The following is a 15,137-nucleotide window of genomic DNA, read 5'->3' as shown; positions in this document are numbered from 1 at the left end:
AAACCGCTTCAAAGATAGTGTGAGATTATTTTTATCAAAGCGTTTCTTGAGTATTTTCCTTTGATAATAATGTCTTCATATTAAAGTAAAATTCTGATATTGAAAGTTTTTATGTTGGCTTCTGTCATTTGTAATCCCTTCAATGGTAACCTTTGTCATTGTATATTTATTTATTGCAAAGTACCCGTTTTTATTCATTGCTGCTTATATTAAGTGAATCAAATCCTTAGACTGATTCATAGCCTAAAAGTCTGCTTGTTTTGTTTTTCTTTCTTCTTCCCTCTCTTTTTAAAAACAACTAAATAAGCTGTGTATTTACATATCATAAATGGTAGGATACAATAAATGCAGCAGGATATGGAAAGCATTAGATGCTGGGTCGGTTGTGGAACATATAATAATCATATTTTATACTGCTGCTTATTACAAGTATAAAATCCCAGCAAACAAAAAGCTATGTTTGTTCCAGGCCAAAACAAATAAAACAAAACTATCCACCACACATCTCTGTAAAATCTTTATAGATATATCAATTTAAAATTTTAAACTATCCTCAAAAATGTTCAGGGATGGTAACAATAAAAGACAGCTTAACACTCAAGCAAATAAACAGAATATGAAATATATTAAAACCATTCTACCTTTAAAAGAACACCCTACTCATCCCCTACACCAAATACTTGCCAGGATAAAAATATGTAACATGAACAAAAAGGGGAAAGGATTTGAGAGAGAATAACCACAAATTAAATTCCTGGTTTTTTTTTTTTTTTTAAAAGAGGGGACATTTACAATCTCAACCAGCAGCACTCGCAGCTTCCTCATACTTGACCTCCACCAGCCAGGATGGGCATGGATCCAGCTTACCTAGATAAAGCTGAAAAGCCCAAGTGCTAGCATGCAGCTTATTTCAGGGACAGAGGAAGCAAGGGGAAAGTGCTAGAAGCATATTTCCACTGATGAAGCAATCTGTTGCCAAGGTGGAGACTCAGTTGTTGCCCTTAATCACTCTTTTTCTTTTTCCCAACTGAATGGGAAATTGGGCATATCAACCCTGTAGACTCAGCCCAGGGTCCAATTGGGGCAGTATGCTCATAGATATCCCAGTGTATAAGCAACTGGGCCTTTTCAAAGTTCTTGCAAGGAGACATCTGATACCTCCTTGCAATTGCTCTATGTGCTGGTTGTACACAATTTCTCCCCTGGTCCTGGCCACAAGTCAAGCAGACACTGTTTGGCCCAGATAAAGGTGCTAGATATGTCCATCTTGCTTTGTAGATGCTAGAACAGACCACTGCTGGTCCAGTCACTGAATGCCTCCAACCTCCTGTACTCTAACTGGTGAGACTTGTCACCAGGCAGCATTATATTGGATCTCAGTCTCTGGCTGCAGTCTGATACATACCAGTCTGAGGATAAATCACATTGAACTCAGTAGGACTTAAGATTTGACTAGGTATGGAAATATTTTGATTTTCCAGCGTTGTCTTTCATATATACATCTTTTTTTTTTCTCACACCATTTTCCTCCTAGACAACTAATGGCTACACTGGAGCTGGCTAGGGTGTATGGGACTTGCAATTAAGAACACATGGAGGGGAGCATGATTCCTGGCCCTGTCCTAGGTGGATAGAAGGTCTATTGTTTGTTGTGTATTCCAGAGGTGATGGGTTGATTGATGATATTTGGGTCAGAGTTTTGTGAAGCTGTCTAAATATCCTAAAGGCACCAGATCCTGTCTGATCTTGGAATCTAAGCAGACTCAGTGCTAGTTAATGTTTGGATGGGAGACCACCATCAAAAATCAGGTGTTATAAACTATATTTCAGAGGAAGGAACTGGCAAAACCACCTCTGATTATTCCTTGCCATAGGCCCCAAACAGACAGGCCAAAATAAAGCTGCTTCGGGTCACTTTGGCGGTATGCTGTTTAAATGATGCTTGCATCCTAAGAGTCTGGACGCTGTACCAAAGCCACTCTCCAGTCCTAAGGACTGGAACATGGCTTTGGTGCGGCTTCCGGACTCTTAAGACGCATGCATCATTGAAACAGTATATCTCCAAAGTGATCCGAAGCAGCTTTATTTTGGCCTGCCTGTATAGGTCCTAAGAAAACCTAATGAAATTCTTGGGGTCACCATAGGTCAACAGATGAATTGAAGGAATACACACATACACACTTCCATTTCTGGAAACTAAGCATATGTCCATTAATTTCCATATAACCCTGGATATCAATTTTTAATCCAAATCCAATTGTTAGGAAAAGTCTGTGCTAATGTGCTATTTATACCTGGAAAAAATAGTACGGTGGTAGGGCCAGGGCTATCCGAGGCTCTGAGATTTCACTGCCAAAACCTGAGACCTAGGGATGGCCTTTTGTGATTTCACAGGATATGGGCCATATTGATGTGACATGGATGATGTTATAGGAGATGGGCTCTGGTGATATCATAAAGTATGATACATTAAGGATCAACCACAGTTGCACAGACTGTGGCCCAGAACAGATGTCCTGGAAGGAGCTCTGGAGGCCACTGCAGCTGTGATTGGGCTGGGACCGTGGCAACCACACAGCCTGCTCCCGAAGCGGGCTGTCGCCATGGTGTCAAACTGGCACCACCAGGAGTCGGATTTAATCTGCCCCTTTTTGATCCAGTCCAAGGGATCAGATCACTGTACTTCAGCAGCTTCTGGCCACTTTGGGGACATTGTCATTTGAATGCCACACCCTGAAAGTTGTCAGAAGCCACCTTTTTGGCCAATGCTTTTTGGGTGTAAATAACATACACTCACACAGAGAGACACACTTTTGAAGGCAGCATTCTCATCCAAATCCTTCTTCTTTGCCTTGACACTATAGGAGCCAGGCTCTGATTGCTGAAAACCCTTAAACTAGTTGATTAAATTTGTAAACTTAGGCGCTTTACAGAGCGCCCAAAAAGGGTGCTCTGCCGCTGCCTTCATTTCCGCCGCTGGGAAGCCTCAGCCTCCAAACGGGGAGGCTTCCTGGTGGCGGAAAAAGAAGCCACAAAAAGCGGCTTCTTTTTGCGTTGCGCTTACGATGCACGAGTGCGCAAATGTGACGTCGCAAGCGCAGGGGGACGTGCGGACACTAAGCATCCGGCATGTTAAAATGGCGGTGCCCATGTAGAATGGGCACCGTCATTTTGTACGTACTAGGTACATACTAGGGTTAGGGCGTCCTTACTGGACGCCCTTTCGTAACCCTAGTACATAATAATAATAATAATAAAATTTTATTTGTACCCCGCCCTTCCAAATAGATCAGGGCGGCTTACAGAATGCACCGTAGTGCAACAATATACAAGTTAAAAGCAGATTAAAACCACAACAATCCATAAAAACAACAAAAGACCCCATTAGCCCAACCTCACGGCCACGAGAGAGGAGGGAGGCCCACAGGATGTTTAGTCGGGGAATGCCTGATTAAATAGGAAGGTTTTAAGTCCCTTCCTAAATTGGGCCAGGGTGGAAGATGAGCGGAGCTCTATGGGCAGCGTGTTCCAAAGGGCTGGGGCAGCTGTGGAAAAGGATCTTCTGGCCGTAACGGCCAGCCTTGCCCCAGGCACCTTCAGGAGTCGCTGCCCAGAAGTTCTGAGGGTGCGAGGCGGAATGTATGGGGAGAGACGGTCCTTCAGGAATCCTGGGCCCAAGCCATTTAGGGCTTTATAGGTAATAACCAACGCCTTATATTGAGCTCGGAAGCGAATAGGCAGCCAATGGAGATCTTTAAGCACAGGTGTTATATGGCTGGTCCTGGGAGCACCAGTGACCAGCCGTGCTGCCATGTTCTGCACTACTTGCAGCTTCCGAGTTTGGTATAAGGGTTGCCCCATGTAGAGTACGTTGCAGAAATCCAGTCTCGAAGTTACCAGAGCATGTACAACAGTTTTAAGGTCCCTCTGGGCCAGGTATGGGCGCAGCTGGCGAATCAGCCGAAGCTGATAACAGGTGCTCTTGACCGTCGCATTCACCTGAGCAGTCAGGTGGAGGGACGAGTCAAGAAGCACCCCCAGACTGCGCACGGAGTCCTTCACGGGGAGCGTGACCCCATTCAGGACAGGTGGAACCACCGCCATTCCTGGACCAGGGGGGCCTATCACTAGTACCTCCGTTTTCTCTGGATTAAGTTTGAGTCGGTTTTCCCTCATCCAGCCCATTACTGACTCCAGACAGGCCACGAGAGGAGAGACGCCATCCCCAGTCACTGCATCAGTCGGAGACATAGAGAAAATGATTTGGGTGTCATCAGCGTACTGATAACCCCGCGCCCCATGTCTCCGGATGATCTCTCCCAGCGGTTTCATGTAAATGTTGAATAGCATGGGGGACAGAATGGCTCCTTGAGGGACCCCAGTTTTAAGGGCCCGCTCGCTGGAGCACACGTCCCCCAGCTGCACCATCTGGGACCTCCCAGAGAGGTAGGAACGGAACCACTGGAGCACAGTGCCCCCAATTCCCACCTCAGCCAGGCGCCCCAGAAGGATACCATGGTCTATGGTATCGAAAGCCGCTGAGATGTCCAAGAGCACCAACAGGGACACGCTTCCCCTGTCGATGCCCAGACGGAGATCATCGACCAAGGCGACCATGGCCGTCTCAACCCCGTGACCCGCCCGGAAGCCAGTTTGAAATGGGTCCAGATAATCCGTTTCATCCAAGACCGCCTGAAGCTGGATCGCAACCGCCCTCTCGATCACCTTCCCCAAAAATGGTAGCAGGGAAACAGGCCGATAATTATTATGTACCAGGGGGTCAAGGGAGGGCTTTTTTAGGATCGGTCTTACAATGGCCAATTTAAGATCCGATGGAAATCGCCCATCCCTGAGAGAGGTGTTGATAATCCGGCGTAACAAAGTGGTTACCACCGGTCCCCCCTGGGCCGCTAACCACGAGGGGCAGGGATCAAGAGAGCAGGTTGTTTTCCGAACACTTCCGAGGATCTTGTCCACATCATCGGTACTCACCAACTCAAACTGATCCAGTGTAACATAGTCCGCGGAGGCTCTGGACACTTCTACCCTAGGATCTGCACTAACGTCGGCGTTCAGACTTTCGCTTATGCGAGAAGTTTTATCCACAAAAAAGTCATTAAAAAGGTCACAGCAGGCCTTAGAAGGTTCAAGGATCTGGTTCAGGGCGGGTCACGGGGTTTTTACTCGTCAGGAATAGGGACCTTATCGTAGAGGGGCTCCAGGCACAGGAGAAGAATGGAACGAAAGTGGCCGGGAATGAGTGGGGAATGAGTGGGGGATGCATTTTACTGCACACAAACGTCCCCATTCCGTTCCATTCCCAATCCATCCCAGAGGATGTGATTTTTGAGAACTGTTCAGAACAATTCTCTGGTACAGATTGGGAATGGAAGGGAAGGTAACAGAAAGAATAAGGGACTTCCCGTGTGCAGTAAAATGCGCCCCCCACTCGTTCCGTTCCTTTCCCGGCCGCTTTGGACCATTCTCCTCCCATGCCTGGAGCCTGTGCAGTAAGGTCCTAGGTTCAAAGAAAAGAGAGAAGATTCTTGGTGGGGTCTCTTTATACTAAACTGAGTGGTTTATAAGAGAGTCTAAATCTACTAGCATTGGATAAAACTCTCTGTGTTGATTTCCCCCTGCCATACTAACCTTGAATCTGCAGATTCTGTTTGAACCTGCCCCCCCAGGTCAATTTTGGCTCCCCCAAATGTCATCTACATTTAGAAAACAACACCTTTTTAAAAAAAAAATAGTTAAATGGTCTATAGCCATAGGGAACAGCAGAACTATTTTGTACTATTAGCAACCCAACCTAGACCATTTTTTAAAAAAATTAACATGATTTTAGGTTCACCTCTTATTTCGGAAAAAGGCTCCCATTGGGCCTAATATAGTCCTATGAACCTCCCTCATGCCAAATTTATCCCTACCCCCAAAGATCACCATTTTTGCTTTAAAATATTTTATAATTAAAAGTTAGTGTGAGTAGAGGCCTTTTAGGAGATTGGTGTGGCCCCTAGAAGTGGGTAGTTGCCCACCCCTACCACAATGGTTCTCCTATGTCTTCCAAAGCCATGTTTTGCTTGAAACGTGGGAGTGATTTTCCCCAAGCTTTGAAACTTCTCTGCCTAGGAATGTCCATCTTGCCACCTCTTCCTCCTCTCTATTCAATAGAAGGTTCAATATTGTTAGGTTCTGATTTAATACATTAAAAGAGGTAGATTTGAATCAATAAATACCGTGTACAGGGAGGATATTTTCTCCCACTACAAAAGTAGCAAACCTTTTCCATCTCTCAGTGAGTTGACTTTCAAACCTTAAATTCTTCCTCTATCTTTATGTTGTTTCATTGTAATAATGTCACATTGCCTAGCAAACCAGTCAATCATTTGGTTGTACCTGTGTTCCAATATGGAATCTAAGGCTCACAATGCACATTAAAGCAAATACAGTTAGAACAAGGGATAATACAAAAGTTCACAAAAATGAATAAGTGTATTAAAAAAAATTTTTTAACACACTCCCAGATGAAAGACTTTATGAAATGCACAGGAAACAGTCAAAGGCCTGTGAACAAAAAAGTCTTTGCCTACTAGCAGAAGGAGAACAGAGAAGGGGCTAACCTAAACTTCTATGGGAGTGAATTCCACAGCCTGGGAGCAGCCACCAAGAAGGCTCTCTCCTATGTCTTTGGTGGTGGTGGGATCAAGACAAAGCCCTCCTGAAGGATCTTATAAACTAGAAGGGGTCTTTAGGATCTCCCTGACCTTTAGACTAGGTTTAAAATTAGCTATAAAGTATGGAATGCATTGGTCAGGAATGGTAATCATATATGCTAATCGGAAACTCATTGTCCAAGTGCTGATACATATGTGGCCAAAATGGTGAGAGTATTACCACATGAGGGGGAAGCACTGAGCTTTTGAAGATGGCAGGAAGTTGCCGAAATACTGCAAAAAAACCCTCTTTAACAAAGATTTTAAAGGAGAAAGTAAAATTTTAAAAACCTGGAGTATGGGCAGTGGCCACAGAATGGTTATTTATGTGAAAGCATGGCCTGAATATTCTAAAGGCACCAGGTCCTGTCTGATTTTGAAAGCTAATCAGAAACAGTCCTAGTTATTTCTTGGAGACCACCAGGGAATACCAGGTGCTGGAGGCCATATTTCAGAGGAAGGAACTGACAAAACCACCTCTGAGGATTCCTTCCCTGAAAAAGCCCTATGAAATTAATGGGGTCATCAATAGGTGACTTGAAGGTACATGGAAAACCATAAAATCGCAATGGAATAGAACAGCCTAAAAAAGGACATGGCAGGCTGTCTGCAAACCTGAACTGGAGCCTTCTGTAACTGCATGCTGCTTTCCAATTTCTGCAGCTAGTGTTCCCTGTACCATGTCTCAGACTTTTTCTGAGGGTCCCAAAACCACTAGTAGGGACTTTTGAGGGATGACAGTAGGGAGTAATGAGGCAAGAAAGGCCATTGTCCTTTTCCTTGCACAAATTTAGGAGATAATCCATGGTATACATGACAAATGGGCATAGTTCAGACCAAAGGATGCATGCAGCCCTGGAGCATACATTTATGGCTCCTGGAATCCCTCACCACCACCACCCAAAGCCCATTGAAAAATAGGTGTGATTTTGGGGTGATCTTTTCCCCAAACCATATGTAGAAAATCTTCCAAACACATAAAAATAGTTGAAAATATCCCACACCTGCAAGGGCCTCAGAACAGAACCATGATTCCTCCAGTGCTTCTATTTTACTCTGCAGTCCTTTTCAAAATGGTGACAGTGAGTGACAGGCACTGGCTCCTATGCAACTGCCCACTCCTAGTGTACGAACAACCTAAATCTGTGAGAAATGAAGCATGAGTAAGGCTGCAACTTGCTCAGCAATCATACTTCTATTGTATTTGATACATGTAACATTCTCAACAAAATGTATTGATAAAATAAATTCTATCACATTTTAATGTAAATATTAATGAAATTCTGAGTTGCTGTAGTCGAATAGTGGAATATTTTGATGTATTTCTTCCCTTTCTGTTCTTAACACTTTTCTTTAAAAAAAAACTATAAGTGTTTAAACAGATATCTTGAATTTTTGGTCACTTTTGAGCTATAGTTATTTACCATTTAAAATAAAAATGTGTAAATGTTCTTTTCCACCTTATAGGGGAAAGCAATGATATTTGCTCCACTCAGAGGGAATACTCTAAACCAGTTTTGCAATCTAGCTGAAAAAGCTGGTTTCTCTATCCAAAGACATGAAAATTATGATGAACACATTTCAAACTTCCACTCCAAGGTTAGTTTTCTGCTCGTGTTAGATAACACTTTAATCCGCATTGCATTTTGAGGAGATCATGGTCCTTTTGGCAGGTAACCTAAATGTTTGATTAAAGTACTCTTAGGTATGCTGCTTCTAAATAGCTATTTTTTTGTATCTGATTATTCTGTGTGGAAGAACCATCCTTTATCTTTGCATGTCTAGAAGAGCTTTATAGAAGCTTCTCCTGCTTACCATTTCCTCAGAACTAATCTGTTCATTCATAAGGGTCTAATTCAAAACATTCAGATGTTTAGTTCATCTCATACACATCTATTATAGCAAGCATATACATTTTTTTAAAAAACCAAAAGCTTTGAGGCACTGACTCCATTAAATACCAAAATATATGGAAACAAATATGAGATGAATGTCTAATTGTATCATATTGTAGTTTAAATTCTTATCAAATTGTTTTATGGCTGGATCAGTTGGCAGCTTTAGGCTGCTAAATCTCATACAGAATTTTACAGTTGTGAGGTTATATATTGGATCTGGGCGCCACAAGATTTAGGTCACAGGCACTTATCTCAGTGATTTCTAAGCTTGCTTACATAAAGTGACTTATCACTTTCTTCTTTTATTACACATAGGTGTAGAATAATGTGGGACAGAGAGACATCTTCAGAGAAAACTTTTTCTGAAGTCCCTTATTTTTTTGCCACACTTATCAGCCCTATTGATCTAAATCAGCATTATTATTTGGAGTGAGGTGTAGTTCACCCCACAACTGAAATTGAGATTTGGACTCCTTCCAGTTTTTTCCCCCTTTTCTCTCTGCCATTCTCCACAAAAGCCTCAGAAAAGGATTTGGCTGGAGTTTCCAATCACCTATGACTAGGAATGTAATTCTTCAATAAATTTCCTCTCGAATAAAGTAATTTTAGCCATTTTCTTCCCATAGCAGGAAAGTCCTGAAAAATTATGCAGTTTTTCAAGTCTATTCACAAATCATGACTGATACTGTGCAAAATTCACAAGTGATTGTTTTGTGTAGAAAACAACCTTTTCTGCACAGAAAACAGAATTCAGAGACATAGCCATGCTACTCTGGAATATCAGTTTGCAAAGGGATCTTGTCGCAAAATTAGATGTAACATACGTGGGCGAGGGGATGGAGTGGCTCTGGTTCACAAAAACAACCTTACCTTGACCAGGATACCTGTCCAGAAAACGATCCACTTTGAGTGTATGTACCTAAGCCTGAAGACCAAGGATAGTTTGGGGATTCTTTTAATATAGCGTCCACCCTGTTGTCTAACAGACTCCCTAACCGAGCTGACACAACTGGTCTCAGAGTTGCTGCTGGAGTCACCCAGACTTTTAATTATGGGCGACTGCAACATGCCACTCGAGACCAGTCTATTAAATCTTACAGGTGCAGCTTGGGAGTTCATGGAATCCATGCCAAACATGGGCCTATCCCACTTGGTCAGCGGGCCTACTCATTGTGCGGGTCATACACTCGATGCAGGAATATCCGTGGGCAGAGGTAACAAAAACCTCCCCATTGTCATGGATAGATTATTTCCTGATCAAGGCTGAACTTAGAGCCACTGACCATCCCATCGGGGGTGGAGGACCCATTAGAATGGTTCACCCTCGAAGGCTAATGGAACCAATTGGATTCCAGAAAACCTTAGAGGGTTCCTTGGTTGGTAACGCTGGTGATTCTGTAGAAACCTTGGTCAAGACCTGGAACATTGACCTTACTATGGCTATCGACACAATCGCTCCCAAACGTCTTTGCCAGCCCGCTTCAAACCGCCAACCATGTATACAGAAGAACTTAGGAAGATGAAGCAGTTTGGACAACAACTAGAGTGCGCCTGGCGAGATACTTGACTCTTATCTGACAGAACTTCGTTCCTATAGAGAGGCAATATGTGCAGTGCAGAGAGCCTTTTCCTCTGCACGTATTGCATCTGCAGAGTCTCGTCCAGCAGAGCTGTTTAGGGTGGTGAGGGAACTGACACAGGTTCCACCTGTGCAGAACCCTTTACTTAACCCAAGAACAGCCTGCATGGAAGCCAGGTGGAGAGCATCTGGATAAAAATTAAAGGGAAGGGAAAAAACAAGGATGTTATGGTGGGAGTCTACTACAGACCCCCAAGTCAGACTGAGGAATTGGATAATATCTTTCTAGAACAGATGACCACATAGTCATAAAAGAGAGATGTAGTAGTGATGGGCGACTTCAACTACCCTGATATTTGCTGGAAGTCAAACTCAGCAAAATCCTCAAGGTCTAGCAAATTCCTCACTTGCCTGGAAGACTATTTCATGGTCCAAAAGGTGGAAGAGGCAACAAGGGGGTCAGCTATTTTGGATCTGATCCTAACCAACAAGGATGACTTGCTTAATGGGGTGCAAGTGGTGGGATCATTAGGTGGAAGTGACCATGTTCTCGTGGAGTTTGTTATACAGTGGAAAGGAGAAGCCAGGCATAGTCAAACACGCATTCTAGACTTTAGGAGAGCGGATTTCAGTAAACTTAGAGAAGTATTGAGGGTGATCCCGTGGTCAGAAATACTAAAAGAGAAGGGAATTCAGACCAGATGGGAGTTTCTCAAAGAGAGATACTGAAGGCACAATTTCAAACAGCTCCAGTGCGAAAGAAAAATCGGAAGTGTCTCAAGAAACCAGGATGGATGACTAAGGAACTTTCAACCGAGCTAAGTTTGAAACGGAACATGTATAAGAAATGGAAAAAGGGGGAAATCACAAAAAAGGAATTCAAAGAAATAGCAGGCATGTGTAGGGGAAAAGTCAGAAAAGCTAAAGCGCAGAATGAACTCAGGCTTGCTAGAGAGGTTAAAAAGAATAAAAAGGGATTTTTTGGATATGTCCGCAGCAAAAGGAAGAAGAAGGAAACGGTAGGACCACTGCGTGGAGAAGAAGGCAAAATACTAACAGAAGACAGAGAAAAGGCAGAATTACTCAACACCTTCTTTGTCTCAGTCTTCTCAGAAAAGGCAAAGGGTGTTCAACCTGAAGATAATGGAGCAGAGGACAGAATAGGGGAATTTCAGCACAGAATAAGTAAAGAGATAGTAGAGGAATACCTTGTTAATCTAAATGAATTTAAGTCTCCAGGACCAGATGAACTACATCCAAGGGTATTAAAAGAACTGGCAAATGTAATATCGGAGCCATTGGCAATCAGATTTGAAAACTCCTGGAAAACAGGAGAAATCCCAGCAGACTGGAGGAGGGCAAACGTTGTCCCCATCTTCAAAAAGGGGGAAAAAGAGGATCCCAACAATTATCGTCCAGTTAGTCTGACATCAATACCAGGAAAGATTCTAGAGCGGATCATTAAACAGAGAGTCTGTGAACATCTAGAAGTCAATGCCATAATCACAAAAAGTCAATACGGGTTTCAGAGAAAGAAATCATGCCAGACAAATCTGATCTCTTTCTTTGATAAAATTACCAGCTTGGTAGATGAAGGGAATGCTGTGGATATAGTATATCTTGATTTCAGTAAGGCCTTTGACAAGGTTTCCCATGATATTCTTGCAAACAAGCTTGTAAAATGTGGGCTAGACAAAGTAACTGTTAAATGGATCTGTAATTGGTTGACCAGCCGAACCCAAAGGGTGCTCAACAATGGCTCCTTTTCATCCTGGAGGGAAGTGACCAGTGGGGTTCCACAGGGCTCTGTCCTGGGCCCAGTGTTATTCAACATCTTTATCAATGACCTGGATGACAGAGTTGGGAGCATACTTATCAAATTTGCAGATGACACCAAATTAGGAGGAATAGCTAATACTCCAGAGGACAGGATCAAGATTCAAAATGACCTGAATAGACTAGAAAGCTGGGCCAAAGCTAACAAAATGAAATTCAATACAGAGAAATGTAAGGTACTGCACTTATGGCAGAAAAATGAAATGCAGAGGTATAGGATGGGGGACACCTGGCTGAATGAAACTACACGTGAAAGGGATCTGGGAGTCCAAGTAGACCACAAGTTGAACATGAGTGAACAGTGCGATGCGGCAGCTAAAAAGGCCAATGCTATTTTAGGCTGCATCAATAGAAGTATAGTGTCTAGATCAAGAGAAGTAATAGTGCCACTGTATTCTGCTCTGGTCAGGCCCCACCTGGAATATTGTGTCCAGTTCTGGGCACCACAATTCAAAAAGGACATTGAGAAACTGGAGCGTGTCCAGAGGAGGGCAACTAAAATGGTGAAAGGTCTGGAAATCTTGCCCTATAATAATAATAATTTGTTTTAATTATATACCGCTATTCCAAAGATCATAGCAGTGAGCAGCAAGTAAGCTAATTTACCCCCAACAGTCTGGGTACTCATTTTCGCGACCTCGGAAGGATGCAAGCCTGAGTCGAGCTTGGGCCCTTTTGCTGGTCTTGAACTCACAACCTTCTAGTTTTGAGTGAATGGCTGCAGTACAGGCATTTAACCACTGCGCCACCAGGGCTCCTATGAGGAACGACTCAAGGAGCTGGGGATGTTTAGCCTGGAGAAGAGAAGGTTAAGAGGTGATATGATAGCCCTGTTTAAATATTTGAAAGGATGTCATATTGAGGAGGGAGCAAGCTTGTTTTCTCCTTCTCCAGAGAACAGGACCCGGAACAATGGATGCAAGCTACAGGAGAAGAGTTTCCACCTCAACATTAGGAGGAACTTCCTGACAGTAAGGGCTGTTCAACAGTGGAACACACTCCCTCGGAGTGTAGTGGAGTCTCCTTCCTTGGAGGTCTTTAAGCAGAGGCTAGATTGCCATCTGCTGGGGATGCTTTGATTTGGATTTCCTGCATGGCATGGGGTTGGACTGGATGGCCCTTGTGGTCTCTTCCAACTCTATGATTCTATGATTCTATGATTTAACAACTACTTTGCAGATAAAATCTCTCAGATAAGAGCTGACTTGGACGCCAGAGTTATAACAGAATCAAGTGATGAGGTGTCCAGCAACTCCGTTGATGTGGTTATACTGAATCAATGTCAATCTGTAAGTACTGATGACGTGGACAAGCTCCTTGGAAGAGTGAAGAAAAGAACTTGCCTTCTTGACCCTTGCCCTTCGTGGCTGGCCATCCAGGGGGGTGATGCCTTGAGGATATTCTTAAGGGACATCATCAATGCATCCCTTAGGGAGGGCCATGTTCTATCCTGTTTGAAGGAAGCGGCGGTTAGGCAACTCCTGAAAAAACCTTCCCTTGACCCCCTGGATATGAAGAACTACAGGCCAGTCTCTTTACTACCATTTCTGAGCAAGGTGATTGAGAGGGTGGTTGCTCTTCAACTCCAAGCTGTCTTGGAGGAAACCAATTATCTTGATCCATTTCAAACTGGCTTTAGGACAGGATTTGGGGTGGAGACTGCCATGGTCGCCTTAGCTGATGACCTTTGTCTGGGCATTGACAAGGGTAGTGTGATCCATTGACAGGGGTAGTGGACCTCTCAGCAGCGTTTGACACTATAGATCATGACATCCTCTTGAATTGCCTGAGAAGATTAGGAATAGGAGGCACTGCGCTTCAGTGATTCCATTCCTTCCTCTCAGGCAGATTCCAGAGGGTGGTGCTCGGGGACAGTTGCTTGGCAAAGAAGGAGTTTAATTGTGGCGTCCCACAAGGCACCATCCTGTCCCCGATGCTTTTCAACATTTACATGAAGCCACTGGGAGAGATCATCCAGAGGCATGGGGCGGGGTGTTATCAGTATGCTGATGACACCCAGATATATTTCTCCATGTCTCAGTCTTCAGCTTTGACTTCAGATGGCGTCTTGCCTCTCAGTGACTGTCTTAAAGCAGAAATGGATTGGATGAGGGAAAAGAAATTGAAGCTGAATCCAGACAAAACGGAGGTATTTATGGTATTGGCTCCGAACCCAGGCATCGGGATACAACCTCCAGCACTAGAAAGGGTCACACTGTCCTCAAAGGGCTGTGTTTGCAGTCTGGAGATGCTCCTAGATTCGTCGTTTCACATGACAAATCAGGTAAATGCGACGGTCAGGAGTGCCTGTTGTCAGCTTCGGATGATACGCCAGCTGTGCCCTTTCCTGGAAGTCAGGGACCTTGAGACTGTAGTACATGTGCTGGTAACCTCACGCCTTGATTTCTGTAATGCACTCTACATGGGGCTACCCTCATGCTTGGTCCAGAAACTTCAGTTAGTTCAGAACATGGCAGCCAGATTGGTCTTTGGTACATCCAGAAGAGACCATATAACACTGATCCTAAAATCACTCCACAGGCTGCCCATCAGTTTCCACGCCCAGTACAAGGTGTTGGTTATTACCTTTAAGATCCTAAATGGCTTGGGTCCAACCTATCTTCGGGACCTCCTCCTTCCATATAATCCTCCCCGCACACTTAGATCCTCAGGGGACAATTTGTTACAGCCTTGTAAAACAAGGCTGTCCACGACCTCCCAGAGGACCTTTCCAGCTATTGCACCCAGATTGTGGAATGGCCTGCCGGACGAGATCCATCATATTAACACTCTAAACAGCTTTTAAAAAGCTATAAAGACATATCTCTTCCGGCAGGCCTTTCCTGAATAGTTCTCCAACTATCAGAAGGAAAATCTAATTGCTGACCTCTGACTTCACCACAGTTATTGTATTGTTTTTACGTATGCTTTATGTTTTAAATTCTACATTGTTTAATTATATTTTAAGGGAAGGCGGTTGAGGGTTCAGACTGTATATCTTAATCTTGTAAGCTGCCCCGATTGCATTTTGTAGAATATAATATAATATAAATATATTATTATTATTATTATTATTATTATTATTATTATTATTATTATTATTATTAT

The 15,137-nt window shown here is 43.5% G+C and overlaps 1 protein-coding gene across 2 annotated transcripts in view; it reads left to right on the top strand.

Moving 5' to 3' along the window:
- The window catches only part of CAMKMT (calmodulin-lysine N-methyltransferase), a 343,394-nt gene that overhangs the window by 315,689 nt on the left and 12,568 nt on the right, over nt 1–15,137 (top strand). For both annotated transcript variants that reach the window (XM_042458409.1, XM_042458335.1), the window contains one exon: nt 8,184–8,315. In XM_042458409.1, the coding sequence (XP_042314343.1) occupies nt 8,184–8,315 (132 nt within the window). The remainder of the gene's footprint in view (nt 1–8,183; nt 8,316–15,137) is intronic.

This window comes from Sceloporus undulatus, chromosome 1 (genome assembly GCF_019175285.1).
Source record: "Sceloporus undulatus isolate JIND9_A2432 ecotype Alabama chromosome 1, SceUnd_v1.1, whole genome shotgun sequence".
Classification (NCBI taxonomy): domain Eukaryota; kingdom Metazoa; phylum Chordata; class Lepidosauria; order Squamata; family Phrynosomatidae; genus Sceloporus; species Sceloporus undulatus.
This window is presented reverse-complemented; position numbering and strand designations above follow the sequence as displayed.